The 25525-nt window shown below is 35.9% G+C and overlaps 1 protein-coding gene across 4 annotated transcripts; it reads right to left on the bottom strand.

The window, feature by feature from the left end:
* LOC6576763 (limbic system-associated membrane protein) lies at positions 1 to 25435 on the bottom strand. Of its 4 annotated transcripts, none has more exons than XM_015165351.3 (12): positions 25161 to 25435; positions 17013 to 17217; positions 15837 to 15934; positions 13318 to 13463; positions 13196 to 13257; positions 10102 to 10260; positions 5519 to 5647; positions 5281 to 5418; positions 3382 to 3534; positions 3261 to 3314; positions 2165 to 2245; positions 1 to 1095 (listed from the first exon to the last, which is right to left on the bottom strand). In XM_015165351.3, the coding sequence occupies exons 2-12, from the start codon at positions 17143 to 17145 to the stop codon at positions 881 to 883; spliced, it is 1368 nt and encodes a 455-aa protein (XP_015020837.1). In that variant the 5' UTR covers positions 17146 to 17217; positions 25161 to 25435; the 3' UTR covers positions 1 to 880. The 4 variants fall into 4 exon arrangements, with proteins under 4 accessions (XP_015020837.1, XP_015020842.1, XP_015020839.1 ...); XM_015165356.3 differs by having other exon boundaries at positions 2 to 1095; positions 2153 to 2245; positions 17013 to 17211; positions 25161 to 25434; XM_015165353.3 differs by having other exon boundaries at positions 2 to 1095; positions 2153 to 2245; positions 25161 to 25434.
* Between the last annotated feature and the right edge of the window lie 90 nt (positions 25436 to 25525).

The raw sequence follows: 25525 nt of genomic DNA on the forward strand, positions 1-25525 counted from the left end.
TATGTGGTATATTTGCTTTTATTTTTCTTTCTTTATTTATTTTTGTAATTTTAATTTTTCAGGTGGAACGGATTTTGAGCCGGGAAGCTGAAGAGAATAAATTAATGAAATTAACCAAATATCTACTATTGATATTATTCTCAATGGGCTGTAGTACTAAGTAGATATATAATATTAATATATATATATATATATATATGGTTTTTTTGTTTATTTCATGTCAACTTGTTGTTTTTTTTCGCTTGATTATTTGTATTTAATTGCATATGATATTCTGCTCAGCCCGTTTCGAGAGTTGGCTTAGAAGCTAGTTTATTTGAATACTTTGAGTTTTGCATTCAATTTAGCCGCGTTTAAATTTTACTTTGCACACATACAGTCTCTTAATAAATTTACAATACAAACGAACTCTTAATTCGACAATCTGTTTGCTGTACCTTTATGTACATGTGCCATATTCTATATTAGTATTATTACAATATATTATGTATACATTATTTGTTTCGTGTATATTACATTTTGCTCAATTTAAGCTAAACTTATGCTAAAATTCAACAGCTTAAACATGCACGCGTATGGGGAGTTAGGAAGCCTGATTGACTTAGTATTTATATCTATATAGTAGCTACAACTCTTATTTGTATTATTATTTTTTTATGATATATGTTTATATCAGCTTTAACTTTAACCAAGCCACGCGCCATAAATCAGGGCACCAGCTTTTGGCCAATTGACAAACTCAATCAAGCCAGACACCGCATCATCGCAACTCCAAATCCAAATTCAGCTCCAGCTTCAGCTTCAGCTTGAACTCCAGTTCATCCTGCTTCGAATGCTGCTGCTGCTGTTGCCTAATCTGTGTTAGCGATTCGCGTCTGTGTCAAACATGTGTCAGTGTTTGTGGCAACAATGCCAGTTGATTTTTTCGCAGTTGCCTCGTCAATGTCAGCGCTTGCCGCCACATCAAGCGCAGCAGCAACAGCATCGCGGGGCACAGCCAGCTCAGCGTCTGTCCAGTGTGTCTGGGGTGTTGGGACACAGCTGCCGATGCTCCATACATGTTGTCAATACCCTCGGCACTGAGACTCAAATCGGCTGGCGACCGCAGGAGCGAGCGGGGTGGGGCGGGGTTCATGTGGAAGAGTGGAGAAACGTTAATGGCCCTGCCGGGTTAACAGCGGAAATTGGCTAAGCTTGTCGAGTGATGTTCTGTGGGCTTTGGCTGGCTGCGTTCAAGTGATTAGCTGCGCGGTGATTTTGTGATTTCATGACTTCGTTAACTGACATATGCCAACACTTTGCTGCCACTGAGCTGAAGCAAGTACATCCATTTATCAGAGAATCAGACAGACTTGACAAACCCAAAAGAAAAGTCCCTGAAATTGGCCTTCGCTTTTCACCAAAAATATCCGGGCCGCACCTTAACGTAAAATGAATTCACATTTAATTTAACTTCTCAACTTTTGCAATTCAACATCGCTCAATTAGGCTATAAAAATAGCAAAATAGAAATGTAGACTTGATGACGTGCAGGAGGCAGAAATACACCAAAAACTTGAAGCACTTAAGCCACATTTAACTGCCTTCAGTTGGCCCACAATAGAATTTATTTGATTGTGGCCAAGTATTTACAAATCATTAAATTGCCCGAAAGCCAAGCCGAGCGTGTTTATTGATATACAATTATGCAGGGCAAAAGTTTTACCTGTGCAGCATTTTCTCTCCCTCTCTCTCTCTCTTCCTAGTTCTTTCCACTTATTTGCACAACCTTTTCCCACTGCCTTAAATTTGGTGGTCTGATTTCGATTTTTTTTTTTATTGTTGGTCTTGCGGCTTGCAAATTAGTGTGAAAATCTGTTAAACAGCTCACAATGTCCCAGAGTTACCTTTTTTTATGGTATTTTGTCCCGTCTCAAGTGGCCTGTTAAGCCGCAGCTGGCAGGGGCAAGGGCAGGGCAGGGGCACGTGGATTGTTTGCCAGTGTGGGCGTGGCCAGTGGAGCATAAATGCTTGAAATATGGCCCGTAACCCTAATCGCCGCGATGCACACACACCCACACACACACAGAGAGACAGCCACAACCACAGCCACAGCCACAGCCACACCCACACCTAGGGCAGCCCAAGAGATGAGCACATTGACTTGGCTTACCTTTTCGCTTACCGGGATTCTCAGTGTCCTCGCCGCTGTGCTCCTGCGCCCTGGACGAATGATACATTTCGGAGCTTTTCGTGCGCTTTTTTCCTAGTTTTTTTTTATGGTGGGTAAGGGGGGAAGTGAAATATTGGAATTGCGTTTTAGTTCATTTTTATGACGGCTTTCAAAAGTATCTGTACTTAATGCATATTTATAAAACTTGTAGACTTGTGGTAAACTTTGTTGCTTTTCCATTCCCAATTTCCATTTGCATTTCTTACTGGCCCCACCCCCAGTCCGTCCCTCAAAAAAATCCAGTTACAGTCTCCCATCACCTGTTTCTGTGGCGTTGACGATTTGAAACGGATTTGCATGCCAAATGAATTATTTATGCTTTTTTGCTTCCAGCTACCAGGTTTGTTTCTATTTTCCTTTTTCTACGTTTGTTTGTGTGTGTTTGTGTGTGTGTGATCCCAGCCATGCAAAGTGAAATATTTGCCGCTCATCTTAAATTTATGCCGAGTGGCTATTAAATCTCGCTTTTCACGCGCCATCTTTCACCCTTGAACTCAGCTATGCTTTGGCTTCTACAAGACCGCGAGGTTTGTGCTTGTGTTGAGATCTGGCTGGGTTGAAACCGTTAAAGCTGTGGAGCTAGAGTTGTATGGTTCTAGAAAACTAAGGAGCTACAACTATAGCTTGTGTCTAAGTTGGGAATGTATTTATGTTCTATATATTATCGAGAATTAAATCTTAATATATCTATGTTCTATATATGATCGAGGATTAAATCTGTAGTCTTGTATAATGTTTTTTTTTTTTTTTTTCAATTTTTTAAAGCTATTCCTAGAGCTCAAGCTAAACTAATTTTTAACTTTTGATGCCTTAGAAAATTTTTTAATATTGATGTATTCATCTTCAATATATAATCGACCTTCAACTCGTTAATCGAAAGTTCTTTCAGCCCCATCTCAACTTTGTAATCAAATTTCTAGCTCTTGTGTCTGCTATGATTGAGAATTTAAACGCCAATCTATTTTTTTTTTTTTTTTTTTAATATTTTATATTTCTATAACATTCTCTCCTCACTCTCTCAGACCCATGACTAGCTCTTTTCACTCACCTTTGTGTCTCGCCTCAAAGTTCTCCACATAGTTGACGGCATTTGGTGGAATTCCTGTGGGAGATTCATACGCGTCTCTAACGTAACTTCATTATAAACAAGGCATTCGATTGCTACTCACTGTACAGCTTGATGGTGCCATCTGTATCGCCCAGCGAGTTCTTGGCCACACAGCGATACGCTCCGAACTCGGCCTGTGAGAGGGGATTGATGTGCAGTTTCATGGAGCTGCGATAGGCGGCGATTTCTGTCACATTTGCCGAATATTTGCCGCCTGCAAAAATCATTTGCATAATTCAGAAAAAATAATCAACTAATTAATATATAATTGAAAATTTATGAAATGCAATAATTAAAAGCATGTCACTCGCACTGCCCGAAAGTAGGTAAAGTGTGCAAACTGGCTTTGACAGTAGAGCTGGACTGGAAAATTAATGCATGAACCGAAGTGAATGGCCATGTGGCAGCTGATAAGGGGGTCAAGGGGGCGTTGGTCTTGGCAGTTAAGAGATAGGCCAGAAACAAAGTGCAAATGAAATTTATTTATTTACATTTATGGCAAAATGGTAAATGTTGAATGAAACAATTGAGAATAAGCTGGTGGGGAATGACTGACTGACAGATACTGTGGACTGTATGAGTAGGAAGAATACATTTATTTATTTATTTATTTTATTTTATATTCTTTTTTTTTAATGTTTATTTATATATATACATATATTTTTATAAATTTTTAATAAACATTAGCGGCTTAGGGCTTTGCCTTTAACGTAAAGAGAAATTAAATCAATATATTTTGTAAGACTCTGAAAAATAAAAAATAACGAAAATCTAGCTTAAGAGAATAGAGGGTTTAGGATGAAAATGTCACAGATGGTTAAAGGGTATATTTGATGGATTTCAAGTCCAAGAGCCTGCTTAGTTTGTCTTCACAGTTGGTGGCTCAGTTGGCTCAGTTTGTCTTCACAGTATTGACGTCTAAGTCTTTTCCTGGTTCTAGTCCTGACGATAGCAAATCTTTGGACGTCACTAACTAATATAGCCTGAGCGAGTATCTAGTTTCGCAATTTATTCAATCCTTCAATATATATATGAAACAATGATTTAAATACTGTAATAACAACATTCCCATTTTTAATGGGTTCTACGTATATGAATGTAAGTTTACGCTAAGAAAAATTTATAGAAATATCTAAGTCGAGTTTCATATGAAATTCATTTCTACTCTCCAAGATTTGGTTGGATACACAAACAGATCTAGAAGTTGTAATACTTAGAAAAATATATATAAACGGTTTCTCGACTACTTTCTTCTGCCCATATCACACATTGCCATAAGCCTATATACCCGTTTTAGAATGCATCCAAGGTACAAGTCATTAATGGCTCTTCTCGATGCTGCAGTGGCCGACACTCAGCTTCAGCGGACAGACACACATGTCCCAGACAGAGAAACCGCTGAAGTGTGGCTGGCAAACGTCATTAGGTCTGGTTTGGCTGGGAATCCTCTATCCGGGCTCTATGTGTGTGGGTTGGTTTCAAATGTAATTCGCACTCGTATTACTAAATCAGCTAATTAAAAAGTTTTTTCGCGCGAGCTCTGCACTCAACGGTCATCAGCTAGCTGGTAATTCGGTTTGGGTTAGCATTAGCCTGTTAAGGGTCGTTATCCATTGGGACTCTATAGCAGACACACGCACACATATACACAAACACATGAATGGGCTGTCGCCTGGTAATGCGTTTGTCGCGGATTATGAATTGCTTAATGATAATTTTCATTTGCATATTTGACAGTAAAATGTCAGCCAGCTGGTTTCCAGCTGAAATATCGTTGAAAACTATATTTGATATTTCAAATACACGTCACTTGGTTGACTTTAATTGTATTGGTATATTATACCAAAATCAGTTAGTAATTTTTAGTTTTTACAAATCCATAAAAAGTGGCAAAGCTCTAACAGGAATATTATTGGTAGTTTACTATATTTTTGGTTTATATCCTAGGTGATTCATTTACCTGGTGGCACAATTTCTCCACGTTCACGTGTCCAGTAGTTGATGGACTTGGGATAGGCTTCCGATTGGCATTCCAGTGTAACTCCTTTACCTTCCACGGCGCCTATTAATTGATTCTGCACACTGATCATGGGAGGAACTGAAATGAGATAATATATAATTTAAATAATGAACAACCTATTCGTTTGCTTTGTAATCTATTATTCATCTATTATTAATTGGTATATTTATGTACTTACAATGCACTACGAGAGTTATCCTCTTGCTTACAGAGGGCGGCACTCCATTCGAGGCAATGCATAGATAGGCGCCCATATGCTGACGCTTCACTTGAGGTATGATCAGATCAGTGCCTTCAATGCTGGCCACTATTTATAGGAAATAAGCGAAATTAACGAAATTATAATTAATTTTATGTAATTTAATTATATTTTCGATTGTTTTATTATTCTCTCTCGCTCTTTTTCTCTATCGATTCTCTTTTTGCGAATTTTACATTATTGTATTAAATGCCATAATCATTGGATCCTTTTCTTTAGTCTCAACCGTAATAATACATTTCATTCTACTTTCATCACAAATTCCTATAATACTTCATACTTGCTGAATTAATTATATATTAATTATATATATAATTTCATTTAAATAAGTCTTAAAAATATATAGTATAATAACACATAATCAAATTATATAAAGCTCCAGTTACATTAATATAAAATAATAAAATACAAGAATAATAAATTAGTGAAAAAATCAATAATAATAAATTATGCGATCAAAATAGCAAATATTTATTATTAATATGATATATAATAGTTTAAATAATTAAATTTTGACTTAATAAATAATAAATTATATACTAATAATAGTCATAATTTTCCTACTGTTTATTTTAAATTTACTTTTGACTCTTAAATGAATAAATTGTTGCTCAGTATATACATATTATACCATACATTTTTTTTTGTAATTTTAATTTTAATTTTTTCGAATTATTTAAAAATATTTTTGTTGCTTTTTGTTTTTTGTTTTTTTTTTTAATATAACATAACATTTTAACATAAAATAAAATATAATAATAACACATGAAATAAGTATAATTTTTTTACAATTATTATAATATAATTTATGATTTGATAATGCTAATTAATATGCTCTCTAAAACACTTTAATTAATCGAAATACTATTCCAAAGTGATTCCATTTAGTACGCTGAACAACAGTTATCTGTCAGACTTGTCTTGTCGCAAATAATCCTTTCCATGCAATTACAGCAGCTGTAACGGGAAATGTGTCTACTGAATGTAGCTACACAAACTGTTTAGCCATGTAATGATAGTTATTACATTTTGCTAAGCTCTTTTATGCATTTGGGGTACGCCCAACTAGTAGTTGGCCATTCAGTTTATTTTGCACAACAAAAGTTGCATACAAAAGCGCAAACTTTTAGCGACTTTTATGATGCTGGGCACCCCGATTGCGAAGTGGCCTACACAAAGGACGACGACGCCTGGCATGAGGGAATTAGATGGGCTGGCTGTGAGCTTTACGCAAATATCCTGTTTTGAGAGTCGAACTCGGTTTTTATTATATAAATTGCATAGTAGTTGGTTGGCTAAGCCGGTAGCAGCCCAGACTGCAAGTGCATCATGATGATGATATGGTTATGCCCTCTATCTTTGTGTCTGTGTGTGTGTGTGTGTGTGTGTGTGTGTGTTTGGGTGCAACGGAAGCGGAAGTGTTGGCTAGTTTGCGCTTGATATAGTTATGCATGAGGTGGGTAGCGGATAGCGGGAAATACTCCTACGGCTAATAAGCTGATATTTCATTTATTGATTTCACTCAGGTCACAGGTCACCGGCAGTCGTTTCGGAGTTCGTCTTTAATGCGAGCATAGAGCCATCGCATTGCTTATTAGCCACACATTTTGTGCGGTCATTAACCGTAATAGCCACGAAAAAACGTGTAATTTTGTTGAAATGAACAGCAAAGTCGTGCCACGCTAAAACAGCATAAAAATATACGAAATTGGAAAAACTACAGTCGGGCGCCACGATTTCATTTGAGCAACCAAACCAAATAATCAAATTTCAAATGAAAAACGAAACTTTTACCCCGCTAACGATGCAGGCAATTTGAAAACAAAAAGAACTTCGTTATTGCTTTCAACAGAAAACCGCACTCAAAATACGCTTAAAAATTCATAAACTGCTGAAGGCAGGGATAATTTTTCATTAAAATTTCTTCTTGAATAATAACATTTATTTTATTTTGTTTTATTTTTTAATTTTACTTATATTTCCTTTTTTTTTTTAATATGACTTATATTTATTTTATTTTATTTTATTTTTTTAATTTTACTTACGACAAGCTCGAATAAAAATTATATTTGAAATAAATAATTTATTTTTCTTTATATTTTACACTTGACATTCCTTTAAAAATGGGATCTGCTAATATTGTTACTTTATGGGTTTTAATAATTGTTTAAATTTGAATACTTTATCCTGAAATATGTTTTCATCTGTTTTTACACCTATTAAGTATATCCTTTTCTGATACTCTTATAAAATCACTTGTTTCGACAAATATAAAGCGGAAGATCATTTAGACATCTTGTTTAAAAATTCGCTACATTTTTACTCCACTTTTTTTTATTTTTTTTATAAAATATAAAATTAATTGAATTTCTACAAATTTTAAAACCATAATTTTAAATATTCAAACAACCCTTTTTGAGCCACACGTACACGTTAAGCTTCTATATGTAGATATATAATGAATAAACATCAGCACACAATCATCTAGAGCAGATTATAAAAAGCATGGCGGGCACTTCAATGGCACAACTGGACAGCCCTCAATAGGGTAGCAGACATTTAAGCTCTGGTGAAAAGGTCATTTTGCCAACTTTTGTTCTATTAATGCTGATTTTTTGACCGCTTTTTTTTTATTTTTAACTTTTTTGTTTTTACATTCCGTGGCTCTACACTTTTTTTTGTGCTATGGAGCCTTTGATATCGGCCTTTCGTGTGGGTCTTTGATGGGGCTCGACCTGTTTATGTGGCATAGCTCATGCAATGGACTACACTGAGCGAAATTAATAATCCCATATGATATGCTTGCCTTAATGAGTTAGCAGCTTAAGAGCTTAGATAATGCTTGCCAGCTAATTCAAGCAGAAATGCATTGACAGTGCGACAGCAGATGAAGGGAACATCAAGATGCAAATGATAAACATGTTTATTCATGTCTGATAGTCTGTGAATAACAAGAGACCTAAGAATGAGTGTTGTGAATATTGCAAGAATAATACGAGATGCATTTCAATGAGTTCGTTTGGACTCAGAAGTATTTGCTAAGAAATGCTATAGTCAAACATTTATATCTGATAAGAACGCAGTCACCACTCATCATGAATATAAAATATCTAGGAAAAAATTTTTTTTTTTTAAATTTTGCATTCCTGTTCAAATGAATTCAAATGAATTCAGAAATAAATGTATTCATGGATTATTATTATTATTTTTTATTTTTTTTTAGTGAAATTATGACTATTGGTAATATACATTACATGTGCAATAGTCATATATATTATATATTATATATAGTATATATTAATGACAGAATACTTGAGTATATACATGAGTGTATTTATGAGTATATTCAACAATACATTGTTAAGTGCAGACGATAATGAGTGTATTCACACAAGGAAAAATATGTATTCACCAATAAAAAACGTAGTGAATATAATCAACATAGTGTATTCATATTTTTATTCAGAGCTATGAAGCTAGACGCATTCATGCCCAGAGAAAAAAGCTAATGAGTGGCTTGTCATATCAGTGAATTTAAAAGTAATGAATATATTCACACCAAAAATAAACATTTTTACATGAAGTTAATTGCAGAGAACATACATAAAAAATGATTATGAATGCATTACGTAAAGTCATGTTCAGCTTTTCATGAATATTTGATTCAGAATATTATCCCTTTCTATTTTTGGAATGTTTAAATTTGTTTCATTTTTTTTATCCCATGTGCGATTCATAGAATCATTGTTTCATATAAAAACATTGTACTCTAGAGCTTCTTTATAAATACATAGAGACTATTCGTATATTTGCCAAATTATTGTCAATTTAAACTAATTTTAGTATAGTTAAGCTACCATCATAAGGTTTAGTGGGCTGCATAACAACTAAATGACGCCTAATCAAATCATCGGCAAACAATTGAGTTCTTAAATTTGGAAACACGAGACCCATTCAAGGCCAATTAGAATGGGAATGGTTAGGACATGTGTAGGTTCGACCCGCTGGCCACTCGCTAATTCTGTCAGTGCAGCCATCAAACGTCATCATCGGCATAAGCTGGTGGCCGGCTACGCGTCGACACCAACACATCGACACTCGCGAAAATATGCTGGTTTGCAAACTGGCTGGGAACAGGTGCTCAGGTGCTTTGGCCACGTAGCCACGTCGCCAGTGCCTGCCTGCTGTGCACTTGTCTGCTGGGCCATAACCCAGCCGTTGGCTACCTTTTTGTGTAAAAGTACTCCAAAATGTTGGCGGGCGAACCTCATGCAGCACAGCCGGCATTCGGCAGTCGGCAGTCGATGGCGATGGCAGCGCAACAGCAGAATGTACTTACCACTCACACATACACCCACACACACACACACACACATATATATATATAATTATACAACTGTGTGTGTGTGTAGAGAGAGACGGGGGGAGAGAGAGAGAGTCATGCATGCATATGACCATGGCGATACTCCAAACCCAAAAACTTTGCCCCATTGCTGACTTACCCTCCTCGCCGTTGGCCAGCTCAATGGGCACTCCACTTTCACGTCGCCATGTAATTGTCGGCTCTGGTGAACCGGTAGCAGCGCATTTGAGCGTCACGTTACTGCCCTCCCGTACGACCATGTCCGTGCTTGTAGGATAATCTAGGATATCCGGCGGTACTGCAGCAGCAGCAGCAGCAGCAGCAGCAGCAATCGGGTTTGGCATTCCAATCGAGGCCGCCAGACGGTCGACGTTGCAGATAATGTTTATAACAAATATTTAAAAAAAAGAAGAAGAATGCCATTACATAATACATGAAAAGAGAGAGAGTGAGAGAGAGGAACATATATAATATGAGCTGCATTCGTATTGTATTTAAAAATGTTTTCTTTAAATTGCATTTAAATAATTTGCACTCATTTTTCACTCAGCTGGCAATCTGATTCATATTCATGCGTCCCCAAAGATATCCTTGCCACGGCACAAATGCATCCTTGTCTGCGCCTTTGTTCAAAAGGACAAACTTTTCACACACACAAAAAAAAAAGGTAGAAAAACAGCACAAAAAGAACAGAAAAAAAATTATATATACACGTAATATGACCACGACCACAGCGGGCAATGTTTGCGACCTCAGCGGAAAACCTATGAACCAGGAAAACGTAATAATGCCGTTGAAATATCAAGGGGCGGGGCGGTTTGGAGCAAGCGAAATGAACAATGAAGGCAGGGCTGGACAGGGCTGCGCAGGGCATGCAGTGGGTGCAGGGGGAATAGGCGCCTGTTGTATAGGGATATAATATGCCGCAATTATGTGGTCAGTAAATGACCAAAAAATGTGCTGGTGTTGACAAACAGCTTGTTATATGGGGAGACCGAGAGAGTCAGAGAGAGACAGAAAGAGAGAGAGAGAGAGAGAGAGAGAGTGACTGGGAGAGAGTATAAAACTCTGACGCATCCAACTGTGCGCTCGGAACTGCGCTAACCACTGAACGGTCATTAAGTGGCCAAGGTTAGAGGTAGAGCAAGGAGTAGAGCAAGGGCTTGAATGACCAGGGATCAAAATTCAATAGGACTGGCTTTGAGCAACGTAGCGCAACAGTCGCACGGACAGAGAATTGCAATGCATATACAAGGGGTAACAACTCAACTGACTGAGAATCGAATGGAGAATATACAAAGGAATATGCAATGCTTGAAGCACCAGAAAGTTGAAAATAATATAACATATTTAACATATTAATTAATGCTGGTAGCGAAACCCAATTTGTACGAATTTCAACTGAACTTATTGAATATGGCTGAGAGTGGAGTGGGGAAAAAGTACGAAATAATGTGCAATGTTTGAAGTGCTATAAACTATACAAAAGTGTATATTCATAAAATTAATTAATGTTTAACAAAAAATTTTTATAAGTTCTCTTAAAAAATCAAGGAGCCAACATTTACTTATAAATATATATTACATTTTATATTTTGTATTTTGTATTTTATAATTTATATTTTATATTTTATATTTTATAATTTATATTTATATTTGTTATTTTATATTTTTATGCTCCACAGTTTGGGGAAGATATAATAATTGTAGTAAAATATTTAAATAAAATTAATGATAGTTCTGTGTAATAAAAAAAATTCAATGAACATAAAATAATTTTTTTTTCACTTTTCAGGCTCAATGAACAAATATGAACTATTCCAGGACCAAATGAGTCAAGTATGCCTAATCAATGAATGCCAATTTTATTTTTTTATTATTATTATATTGATCTTTTATTTTAGGAATACATTTATATACGAGCTGACAAATAAAAATCAATTGAATACAATAAATATGAAACGATTAAATTACTATTGACATCTTTAACTGATTTGCAGACAAATAATTTATGTATAAATATATTTATACAAATTTTGGCAAATCGGAAAATGAATTTGAAAGCATTTGGGCAATGAATGAGTATTATGCAGTCGTTAACGCCCGATTGCCATGCTCCTGCTTGATTGTCAATTGTCATTTTTAATGTTTGTTTAATAAGCAAAAATGATTGTGTGAACAAATTTGTGAGCTGCAGCGCGTTCATCAGCTTAAAATTCCAACCAGAGAGTCGAATGGCTTTTGTATGACAGCGAGTGTGGCTGGGTGTGTATGTGTGTGTGTATGAGTGTACGAATGCGTATATATGTATGTGTGTGTTTGGGAAACGGCATTCAAACGGACGTCGCTGGCAAGCAGTGCGACCGCTGCCGTCCGTCCGTTTGTCATCGGCTGTTTAACTGCACTTGGTCACGAAAATCATCAGCACCCACAGTCGCCCGCGCCGCCGCTGACCCCTATGGAACGGTGCTCGTTCCTTTTCCTGTTGCTGTGGTGCGCTGATTATCCACTGCAAATACACACAGTTGATTATAGTTTTTCGTGTTGGGCGCAGAGCGCAAGTCCCGGGGCTTCGCGGCGGCTCTAAAATATTTAGCGCGTTGATTTAGATTTGCCAGCGAAAGGTATTTAGCCAGTTCGCTGCAGAGTGGCTAGTTCTAGGTGGGACGTGTAGAGGGCGTGGGCGTGGGCGTGGATGTGGATGTGGAAGAGGGGATGCATTTGAAGACCACAAATGGACAACCAGCTGGCAGCAGCTGCCGTTTCGTAGGCCGGACGCATTTCTTGGCTTCGCATTCGGACCGGGCGCCGTTTTAATTCAAAATCAACAATTTGTGCGGTTCAGTGGACGGTTAAACATGTTTAAGCAGGGGAGCTGAGCCAGAAACCGTGTAAGGGGGGGCGGGTCGGGCGCACGTTGGTATTAGCCAGCGAAATTTCATAAACCATGCAGCTCACTCCGCTTCGCTCTAGCAGAAACGTTTTGTTGGCACCGTTGCTGCACTCGTATATATGAATATATACTTATACACATATATATATATATATATATTTATTTATATTTTTATCGTAGTTTTTATTCGTTGAAAACCGAGTGCGAACAATAGCGCGCCGCCCTGGCAACGAGGCGTATGATTGTTTGCCAAACGAAATGGAAAAGGCAAAAGTGTTTCCTTTTTTTTTTTTGCATTTTCTGCATTCTTTTCTGGAAACTTCTTTCTCTGCTCACTTACCAACAACGTCCAGGTAGCCCATTTGGCTTTTCATCGGATCCGTATTTATTTGGCACATATACCTATAAATATCGCATACAAATTATTAAGCTGCTTAATTCGGCTGCCCATTCGACACCTACCAGCCCCTGTCGGACTCCTTGATGTCCCTGATGCGCATCGTCCAAGTCTTGTGCTCCGAGTTGGCAATGCCAATCCGTTGATTTTTTGTTATTACATGATTCTGTATCGTCAAAATCGTTTGCGTATCGACACGTAGCCATGCCACCTGTGTGGGAAGAACAACATAATTGCTTTATTTAAGTGGGCGTTTAACAGACAGTTAAATATTACTTATGTATGTGAAGGAGAAAATGCTTGAGGTAAGTTTGGTCTATATGCAAAGATATTATATTTCATATATGCCATATATGGGAGTGGACATAATATATGACATGAATTGACATAGAGCAGGTTTTTGAAGGGAATGCTTATAAAACGGAATATCATATTCAGAAATGTTTATTTGTATATTTAGATAACATTTAATTAATTAACAATTTAATTTATATTATTAATGGATTTAATTATTATTTCTTAAATGAAATTAAATAAAAATTATACATTAAAACTGATTTTAACTATAGCGTTAAATAAACATATTTATTTAAAGTATTTCACTATTGTTTTTTATATATTACAATTTGTTGCGAGAGTAGAAGAAATACAAATATTAATTGTATAAGTAATTTAAACATTGGTTTTTTTTTCTTTGTTAAATTTATAGTTGTTAAGAAGGTTAAGGTTAAGGTTAAGTCTAAATTCTTGAAATTATATGGAAAGCTGCAAGAATTTATTACATTAAATAAAGTTAATATATAAATAAAAATAAACTTCATTTATTTTAAAAGATTTTATTTTCTTTTGCATTTCGATTCGAGCCGAATCTCACTCAAATTAGGTTTGACGGCTTACAAAAAGGAATTTCCTCTTACAGGGCTTTACAAATGTCTTAGGATATATCTCATTAATTTAAGCTTATATTAAAATTTTAAAATAATATTAAATTAATAAACTCAAATTAAAAAATAAAATAAACAAATTCTCTTTTTTTTCGAAAAAAAAAAAAAATCAAATTTAATTAGTTAAGTTGCTTTACTTTGATTTTAAAAATCTATTTAGATAGTTTTGAAATTACTGTTAAATCCGTTATTCTTCCTTTCTTAAAATATTATATATCTTTTTATAAACACTCTAAAAATACCCCTTTCTATGTATTATTTGTACTCCCATTTTATTATACTCTAAATATATATTTAAATTGATTGCATTTAAAAATACGTTGTATACCGTCAATTAATTGTCTAATTTACGTTCCTCTAGTACTATTAAATCATGGGCATGCACTGAACCACAATTATATGAAATTCTATTCCAAGAATTATATCAAAATATTTAAGAGTCATATTAGCTAGCTGCTTGAGCTTGTCACGCACACATACACACACACATGCACACCCATACTCTTGTAATTGTACAATTACGCGGGTAAATTATTATGCGATAAAGCACGCAGCATGCAATCTGAGCCTTGGTATATACACATTGGGCATTTAATAGGCAGTCAGGTTCACAGGTTCCCAGAAATTCCATAACCCTTTCAGAGACACACGCACACACACACAGACAGACAGGGGCTTGCATGTGTAAATGTGTCGGAAGTCGGAAAACAATTTGAGGGCTCAGCTGAGCGAACATGTTAACACGTCAAGTTATATTAGTTAATTTCGACTTCAATTTCAGTTGACATAGATATATATGGATATAATATACGTATATATCGACGGCTAATAAATTATTCAGCATGAAATTTAACTTTTGGTTCTGGAAAATAACCGAAATGCTGTCAGCATATAATAAGTAATTATACCCAAGTGCCTGCTCAATTATCTTTAAGCAGCATAACGCTTAATTGTGCATGTGGATGGAGGTATTGATGTCGGATTAGGGGAGCTATACATTGTTGTTGTTGCTGATAGAACAAAGCTTTGCGCTTCAGTGCTGCTTTACCTTTGGCTTTTGAGACATCACACAATTCCCTGCCATAGAGAGTGAGGCACAGATATGGAGAGCGAGACAGGTGAAATGATGAAGCATGAGTCGAACCCCTAAACAACCATCATTGCCTTGAGCCCCCCTTAGAGCAGTGCTCGAGTTGGACTGCCTCCCCGCTCCGCTGCTTAACACATTCGCATTCATATTTCAATTACTTTTTATGTGATTTTCGCTTTGTTATTGCTAAGCTCTGCATATTTGTATTTATGTTTTGTTTTGTTTTTCTTTCTTTTTGCTTTTGTATTTTCACTTTCATTTCCATTCCCTTCAATTGGGTTGTTCGCGTCCGAGTCCGTGTCCGTGTCGGAGTCGGTGTCAGAGTCCGAGTGTTGAGATTTGGTCTTTGAGATTATACGACGACCGTCTGGCTGTAGCTAAAATGCTAATGAATATTAATGCGAACGGTTGGGTTTCTGTGGCTGCTTATTGAGTGTGTAATTGAGCTGAGAGGGCAGATGCCGAGGGCGCTATGAATTGGTATATATACCAAATATATATATATGTATGCATTGGGGGTTATCTGTGATTTGATGGAGCTGTTTCGTACCTTATACGGTCCCAGGTCCTGCACGACGCATGTGAGGAAGGCGTCACGTCCCACCGGCGCTGTCACATTTGCAATGGGATAGCTGAACTTGGGATCAACTGTAATAAAGCAGAGGATTCATTTTGTCATATTAATAATCTCAACGAATCTATGTTAATTGGCAAATCGAAAAAAATAATACACAGACGACAATTGAACACGCCCAACAAAGCCAATTTAATGTGAATCATATCATTTTGTTTTGATATCACCTATTTGGATTTTGTATACTTTAATTTGAGTGTATGAATTTCAGATATTTATTGCGGTATTAATTGTCGCATTCTATTGGAGGATTATATTGCATTGTTTAACTATTGAATGGTGTTAAACTGTGAATTCTTTTTATTTTTTTATTTTCTGTGCATCAATTTACTATTATTTTATATGTGTATTAATTAATTAATAGTTGTTAATCTTATATTATTGTTATTTTATGTTATTTAGAAAACATTTATATATTTTTTAACGAACATTTACCTACATATATTTCATATAAAAAGGCTGGCTTACATTAATTGAATTAATTAGTCAATTGATTTACTTATTGAGTGAATTTATTTCCAGTAACGGGTGGTGTAATTGAGAAAGGGATTCGTAGGTAAATTTTGTTAAGAAAATAAATAAAATACGAAGAAGTGTTTTACTTCAGTTTTAGAATGCAGATTTTATTACTAATGAAAAATGTATAAGTGTTTGTAGATAGAATTGCCCTAGAGTCGAAAGATCCATATTATTAGTGCAATAAGAAGAGGCAATCAAAATGAAAAGAAAATAATAATAATAATAATAATAATAAATAAAATAGCTAATAAATAAATGGCATGTCTCCATATAAAATAAAATACTAAATGCTTAAATTGATCAATTAATAAAATATTTAAACTTTTATGTTGCATATAAAATATATGTATAAAATACTGTTTTACAAATGTATCTTTTATTGTTTAATATAATATTATTATTCTTATTTGATTATTATGATTTGCATTTTAGCATGAATTGCTATGATAACATTTTTTCATGTTTCATATAAAAAATATTCAAAAAGTTTTTAGTTTAGTTTTGAATATTTCTGATATGCATTTTAATGTTTCAACCCAATAATATTTTGTTTCATTTTTTTAATTTACTTACCAATTACTTCGGCTGGCACGTCGACTCTCTGCGTATCGCATATCTGGCACAAAAGCGAGAGAAGCACCAAGGTATTTATGGCATGCGCCCAGGCATTGGCCGGTGCACGTCTCTTGATGTATTTGATGAGCATTTCGTAGTTGTGCGTGTTACTCGATTTTATTTAAAATTGAGGCAAAGCTCACATGTTTAGTCAGAGCTGTAACTGAACGGAATGCGAAACTGTAAACTTGAACTCTGGCAGTGGCCGGCGAGGGGGGGGTTGAGTAAGGCTCAGTGACCTAGGCATCCGGCTAGGCTGTTAGGCTGCTCTCTATAAACATTTCCGACCTGATAATTGGCAGTCATTAGCGCGCCTCTATTGGCATAAAGTTTCGGTTTTGCTGTTGTTATTTATGCGTGCAAACAGCGAAAAGTTCAACAGCAAGTGCTTGAAAATAGAATCGAAACTCGCCAAAACAAAGGCACAGGCACAGGCACAGGCACTGGCACTGGCAAAGGCCAAGCAGACCAGAGCCGGGCTAGGCTGGGCCAAACTGGTCTGCTGGCTGGGCAAACAATCGTAATAATGCCGTCGAAAATGCGCTAAATTAAAAAGTTTCAAGTTTAAAGCGCCCATTGGTACCCGTTGCCTGCCTTCCGCCTTTCGTATTCCGATTCCCGGTTATTCTCCTGCCAACTCCTAACTATAATATATGCCGACTATCAGCTCTGGTCGAGGACTTGAAGCTGCCAGCAGTAAAGAGTTTTGCGTGTTCGGGCTCTGTAAATTGTATAGGCGAGCAGCTGTTTGAAATTAACTCCGTCCCGTGCAACTATCTGGCGAAGGTGTTGCATGTTGCTCGACCTCGATGGCCTCCCGCTTATTCCTGTTGCCTCTGCTCATTTCATTCCATTTGGCCTCTGCCTTAGCCATGGGGCCCAAACTGTTTATGGAACGGAAATGAAATGTTTCGTTTGTGCTGCATAGTCCAAATGTGTGTGTGTGTGTGTGTGTGGGCTGCCTAACTGCATCGTATGGATCGTAAATAAAGCATAAAATCGTGCAGCACTCTATATAGAAGTCGCCGTTCGTCTGAGCCTGGAAATAGTTGCGCTTTATAGTTGCCTTCGCCGTGTCTATTACCTAGTCTTAGTCAGGCAGCTGAGTGCATGTGACATGTTAGCCATATAGATATAGCCCTGACGCAATGCAGCTGTAATTGGATGCCGTTGCATGGGAGTATAGCACTTAATCACGTTCAATTTTCCGAGATACCTTAGATAGCATTATAATATTCAGTAGAAGTTTTGATGGCATTGCCATTTGATGTCATCTCCACTCGATTGATCTGAATTGAACTGAATGAGAGAGAGAGAGAGAGAGAGAGAGAGAGAGAGAGAGAGTCTGAGAGTCTGAGAGTGAGCAGTTGATCTTTAGCTGTTTAGAGTTGAACATATACAATATAGAGAGAGCTGCAAGAAATGTGATTTGTCTGTTAACTATATTGAAATCCATATTGGACTACATTATGTGAGAATCAATAATTCCATCTTTAATATGGGCTTACAAAAAGGAAAGAGTAGATATGGCAGCTGATCTGTGCATAGAAAATCTTTGCGGAGCTGAAATATATTTCAGATTTTTAAATAGGCTTAAGAAATGATTTTTTGTTCAATTAAACTTCCACTAAAAATATATATATTTTATTTGATTTATTATTATTAAAATAAATATATATATAAATAATGTAAATATAGTAAATATAAATTCATATCATATAAAATAATATATAATAAATAATATAATTGATATAAAATACATATATTTGATTTATTATTATTAAAATAAATATATGTATATAAGTAATGTAAATATAATTAATATAAATTCATATCATATTAAATATAAAATAATACATAATATCCTATAAAAACGTGATAGAAATAACTTAATTTGTTATTTTAGCTTAGCACGGACACAACCTTCAGAAGAGTCAAATATAAGAACAGTTTAGTATATACTAAAGCCTATTAGTCACATATAAAATTGTGTCTCTAAAAAATATGAATTTAACAACTTTTAACTGCACAGAAACAAAAATCTGACAGATTGTTGAAGATTCAATTTATTATAAATTTATCAGGTTATAGTATTAAGTTGCAAATTCTATTCAACTCGTATATCATAGAAGCAATTCCAGTTGAATAGCTTAAGACAAGTGTCTGTGCGATGATAAGTCACTCAATCAACGATGCATTTAGACAGAAGTCTAATGTGAAACAAAAACTCACTGATTTCTCTATTTGGGCAACATTTTTAACAAGCTAACAAATGTCCGAAACAGAAATCTATGTGAGCAAATAAATAAATATGACATTTCAATGTGGAATAAAAGTTGGCTTTGAATTCTAATTTAAATTTATGGCATGTCAATGTTCAATCAGAGAAATGTATTATGCAACAGCTCGAACCGGCTCTTCCTTTCCTTTGCACATTGACAATTTGCCTCGAATTAAGTTTAATTTCCAGTTACATGAATGAAAAAAATAAAATGGAAAAGAGAGCCGCAATGCCAATTAGCTGAACAAACAGAATCGCAGGCGACACACGGAGCCCTGCTAGGGCTTCGGCAAATGGGATTTACATGGCCAATACTTCCAGCTAATAGCGAGGGTATTAGCATGAGCCAGGCATCAGTCTGGCTACGGCTACCCCGGCTGTCTCACCTGCCAGCCAGCTCACCTGTCCATGCAACTAAACTGACATGGGCCGCAAGCTCTAAATTATTAATAATATTGCTAGGCCTATTTAGTAGACAGTTTTAGTATGGTCTCTTGGCCGTTGCCTTGGCTTGCCTTAGCTTCAGTAGTCGAGTTTTCAGGACAGTCAGCAGAGTCCTCGGGCCTCAGGACATGCAGTGTGAACGAAGGACAAGCACACGCAGGAGAAACTTTGCTTTCAATTGCAGGTGAAAATCAATACAAAACAAAGACTGGAAAAAAAAGTATGTTATATACGACAACACTAAGAATTTTAATGAAATGTCATTTTAAAATTGTTTCTGTCGGTTGCGGCCTACGAGTAGAAAGTTGACTTTAATGCCAGCCAAGGGTTTTTTCGGCTCCTGCTTTGAAGCCGTTTCACATGCAATGGTTCTATCTATAGATAGCGAGTGAATGGACTGTAGTAAAACCCTATAATTATCTGTAGATATAATGAAAGTGTCTTATAATTAACTAATTAGCTGTAAACGATTGGTGTAGATATCTAGTGAATCTGATGAACATATTGAATTAAGGCAACAGAACGACAGCAACTGAATACTTTCGAAGACATATAAAGTAGCTTATGCAGGAATTACAGTATAATATGGCTATAACGACTCCGCTTATAGCGTCCCTTCGGTTATTGTGGCTTAAGTTCTGATCCCCAGATAAACTTAAAAAATTAAAATTTAAAATTTGAAAACTTTGAATTGCGTTGATAAAATATGTTTGCTTCTGTGGCAACTAATAGAATGTTTGCAACAGGAAGCCTCAAATGAAATACATTTTGCGAAAAGAGTCAAGAGTCCTTTGCAAGGATAGATCCGGTGAGAGTCTATGTATTTTTCAAAGTTACATTATGAAATTTAGAATATTCTTACAACGATATATTTAAGTATCTAATTAAGTTTGAAAAAATATTTAATAACCGTAACATTTATAATATGCATAATAATAATATCTCAATTATAATGGACGAATGGGCTGTGCACAGCTGTCTCAAAACTAAACTAATTAAAAAAATATATAGAATTAATTATATAAATAAATAATAATAATAAAATACCTAATTCAATAATTAATGAATCCTCTTGACAATATTTTTATTTATTTTAATTTAAGTTTTGGTTTTATTTGTAAATATTTCCCTATAAATTATATACAAATTCATAACTACTTATAAACAAAATTATGAAATTTAAAAACAATATAAATATTTAAAAAAATTACATATAAAATAAAATTACTGTCGATATTTAAAGCTAAATATCTAGCTTAGCTTGCTTAAAGAAAATCCGCAAAAGTCAGTTGTACGCTTCAATTTTGGCAAAAATAAATTCAGTCTTTATTTTTTATATGAGCAGACTGGCCAAACCACGCGCAGCTCTCTGGCTTATTCAAATATTTTTCTGTTTGGTCAAAATTTATGGCTCATAATAAGCGCTACTCATGGAATTTTGTATATCGCACTGGCCGTGGGTCGGCCGCTCGTATATTATGCTTATTGCTTCGAGCATGCAAAGTCGAGAGACCGGCCGTGCAGAGCTCAGCTATATGCCGTACAATTTGTATAATCAGCTGCTAAATGATGTGCAAATTGTGTGTGTTCAAGTATTGTGACTGCCAGAGAAAATGATGAAACTGTTGCTGTTTTTGTTGCTATTGTTGCTGTTGTAGTTGTTGCTGCCACTGCTGATGTTGTCATTTAGCACACAAAGCACCCAAGGTCATATTGAGGCGTGTTTGCATTAACGCGCTTGAGGCTATGCAGCAGCAGCAAAAAAAAAAAAAAAAAAAAAAGAGAAGAACAAAAATACCAACTGCTCCATAAATGGGGCAAACGAACCGCACACGCACTCTTGCCTCAAGCGAATGCCCCAAATATTCAATTGAGTACAACTTATTGCATACATTTTCAATTTGCAACAAACACAGACACGCACACACACACACTCGTACACACATTAATTAGCACGTGATATATTTCGTTTTTATCGCGATGCAACTTCGACATTTTTCAAAAATCATTTTCATCAAAATTTGCATACATTGCTCTCACTCCCTCTCTCTCTCACTCTCTCTCTCTCCCACTCTCTGTATGTGTGCTCGGAATAAATGTTCTACTGCCCGCTGGCGCCTTGAGGTATGCAACGTTTTTTGCTCACTTCCTCTTTCTCTCTCACTCCCTCTCTGTCTACCCTTTCTGTCTTTCTCCTTCTGTCGCTCGCGCATACACAAGCGCCTTCAGCACGGAAGTTGATTATTATCGCTTGTTATTAACAACGCCAACAACAACAACAACGACAGCAAGTGGCATAATAAGCCAAGGGAGTTGCCTGCACTTTGTGCCACATCATGCCAAAGAGTCCGTTCAGTACTAAAGAGACGAAGGTGGAGCTGAAGGAACCGAGCAGGGCAAGAAGGTCGGGCAGCTTTCTTTTTGCCATTCTGTCTAAATACTGGAGCGAATTTTTACTGATATCGACTGAGGACGTGGACTCGGACTCGGATTCGAACTCGAACTCGGACTTGTCGTGGGTCTCAATGTATAACAGCCGCTGTAATGGAGCTGGAGCCAGTTGATATGCATATGTATATATGCGATATGTGCATGAGTGTGTGTGTTGTTGTCTGCTATCTGGTTGCATGATTTGCTGCTTCCTCTACTCAAATGGCTGTCACTTGTATTTAGTGTATCTCACAAGGCAAATATTATGAATCAAAATTGGAAATTCTCGTTCAATTTACAGCTCTGAATTTAAGGTAATCTGTTTATAAATTCCATTGCAGAACAAAACTTAATTGATTACAATTCATGGAATCATGGAATGTAGTCGAAAACAGCATGGGCCTTATCTAAAGTTAACAACTTGTGCACACTGGGATTTATGTAACAGCAAAATCCCTACGCTCATTTGATTACTTAGTCATGCAAACATAATTCGTATTCATCAAGCTGAGAGTCGTTTAGTCCTTCACAATCATTAGCTTAGCAAATGGCTCACAGTTTACTGTTCATTACTGACTAAACTAATTCGTGCTCAAATCACTAAATCTGTTTTTAGAATTTCTATGCAAATGAGTCTCCTGCCATATTTTAGAAAAATTATTATATAAACAAATTAATGCAATATAGTATTAGGCCCATGAAAGAGAATGGACATAGGGGAACGCAGGGAAGATGACTTTGAGCTTGTAAATATCACAAGATACTATATCTTAAGTCAAGACTCGAATCATATCATATTTATATTAGAGTCTGGAGACTGTCTAGGCTGTTCCTATCTTAGGTGCTAGAGGCCAAAGTATTTTTTGGCAGAACTTAAATTCAGTCTCTAATATTTATTGGGATAATGGGTTGAATTAAAAGCGCGTTTCAAATATGGCAAAATTGTTCTTCTATTAAGCATAGAGAAAGAGAGAAGAACCAGAACCTGAGTAACTCACATGCACAATGTTAATATGAAGATATGCAAAAAATAAAATATTATATTTTAATTTAAAAAATTTGGATATTTATAATAAAAGCAATCAGATTTTGGCCCACAAATGAGTTTACAGAATAATTATAATAGTGCCTGTTTAAAAAATTAAACTTAATTTTTTAATTAATTAATTAGTAATATTTGGGCTCATTGTCTTACAGCTTTGTAGCGTATATTGCATGAAACTTTAACTAGCCTTTCATATTTTCCACTTGAAAAGAATGTCGGCCTTATATAAATTTATTATATATTATTATTATTGCTTATATTAGTAGTAAATCGAAAATTAACGCCAATCGAAATACAAAAAATAATTTAATATATGTAGTATTGATATAAAATATTAATATAAGTATATGCATATATAAAATTTTAAAAAATATATATATATAAATTATAATATAACATATTTATAAAATATTAGTTACTAAATAACAAATTAAAATTAAAATTAAATTAAATATAAAAATATAGCGCAATTATAAAATATACAAAAATATTTAATATATTTAAAAATATAATATATATAAAAAATATATATAAAATAGCATAATCAGTTTTTCATTGCAGCAACATCATATTCAGTATGAGCACTAATGAATGTATTGTTTTTACAATTTTTAAGGGTTTCGAGATATATTCAATACTTGGAATGGAATTTACACGCTCTAAAGCTATAAGCCCAAACGTCAGATTAATTTTATTTTTCCAAGCATTTCGACTCACATCTTCCATGAAAATTTCGATAAATCTAAATAACATCTATTTGTAAACAGCCCATGCAACGCGCCAGAGCTGAGTGAAATGAGTTTTGTTGGTTCGCTGTAATTGAATTATGCATTTGCACATGTTGGCCCGAATGGGGCGAATGTATTGTGTGTTTGGGAAATCGCATTTCCTTTGCAGCACGGCCTCACACCTGAGCTGCAGCCGACACCCTCGAAAATCAAATGCGATCGCAATCAACTCGATAGCAACTGGCAGCAACAAAAACACAACAATCGAATGCAGACAAAGTTTTATGTAAAATGCAAATGACACAAAAAGTGCCAGAGACCCATGGCCCAAAGTTCGAGAGGGAATGGCCAATCGAACGAACGAACGAAAAAATCTATGCCAAACATATTTTGCAACAAATGTTGTAATAATGTGGCAGCATGTATAATACATTAGAGTGTCTCTCTCTCTCTCTCTCTCTCGCCCCCTCTCGCTCTGTCTCTGTCTGCGTGTGTGTGTGTGTGTGTGTGTGTGTGGCTGTGATGTTTTGTTGGAGATATGTCGTTAGCCATTTGCCGGCTTCGTTAGCGAGTGCGGTTTATGGATATCAATGAACTTTAAATTGCAGCCAACATGAAATATGCAATTGCAATTGTGCACGCCTAAAACTATGCAGCACATGACACAGGCGTCAGCTCTAGTGTGTGTGCCGGGGCAGGCAATAAACATGGCCAGAGTGCCAGACACATTTATAGGCAAATTTCATATTTCATATACACATCAAAAACACGCGTTCAGCCACGAAACAGCAACAAGAGCGCGACTATTGTGACTACTGACCGTCTCCAGCTACTTGGGCTGCGAATGTGTGTGTGTGTGTGTGGCGTGTGTGTTTGGGTGGGTGTGGCTAGGCCAACTGTAAGTACGGACATAAATAACATGGCTTTAGTTTTTCATCTTTCTTGCTTTCTTTCTAGTTTTTAAATATAATTACAGTAAACACGCAGCAAAGCATTCGCCTCCACTAAATTGCCAACAAGCGGCAAAAAACGCGCGCGTCTGCAGCTGATGCGCGTCTAAACACGCGAGCGAAACGCTAGCGTGCTCAAAACTTGATTGTTGTTCCTATTAGTACTTGTTGTTGTATGCTACGTTCGTTCCCCGTTGCAATGCATTTATGCAACTTGTTGTTAATTACTTATTAATTATGCCAGCAATTGAAGAACATTCTCATAAATTTTTTATGTTTTCATTGAGTTCGCGTTTTATTATTTTTGATTTAATCTCAAGCGTTATCAGTTCACATTGCAACCGTAACAGTTATAATTCACATTTATCTTTCGACATGTTTTTGTCAATGCAACAAACTGTTGCGAACGTGAAATACTCGAGAATTTCCGGTTTAGTTCCTCGCGCCGGGACACACTCGACTGCAACACAACCGCTCGCTACGAACGTCGTCGTCAGACTGAAACTGACAGTCGACACGAGTCAAGCACGAAGCAGCGCGGCAGCGAGCCGAAGACATGTGAATGGGAGGCAGCAAATCGTTTGTGTCCTCGT

The sequence above is a fragment of the Drosophila mojavensis genome, unplaced genomic scaffold, assembly GCF_018153725.1.
Source record: "Drosophila mojavensis isolate 15081-1352.22 unplaced genomic scaffold, ASM1815372v1 contig_36, whole genome shotgun sequence".
NCBI lineage: Eukaryota > Metazoa > Arthropoda > Insecta > Diptera > Drosophilidae > Drosophila > Drosophila mojavensis.

Coding starts and splice junctions, on each gene's coding strand:
- LOC6576763 (XM_015165356.3), bottom strand. CDS start 17,145: ATGCTCATCAAATACATCAAGAGACGTGCACCGGCCAATGCCTGGGCG. Junction 15,935..17,012: donor CGTGCCAGCCGAAGTAATTG/GTAAGTAAATTA, acceptor GCTTTATTACAG/TTGATCCCAAGTTCAGCTAT. Junction 3,535..5,280: donor TGGAGAAATTGTGCCACCAG/GTAAATGAATCA, acceptor TGATTTTTGCAG/GCGGCAAATATTCGGCAAAT.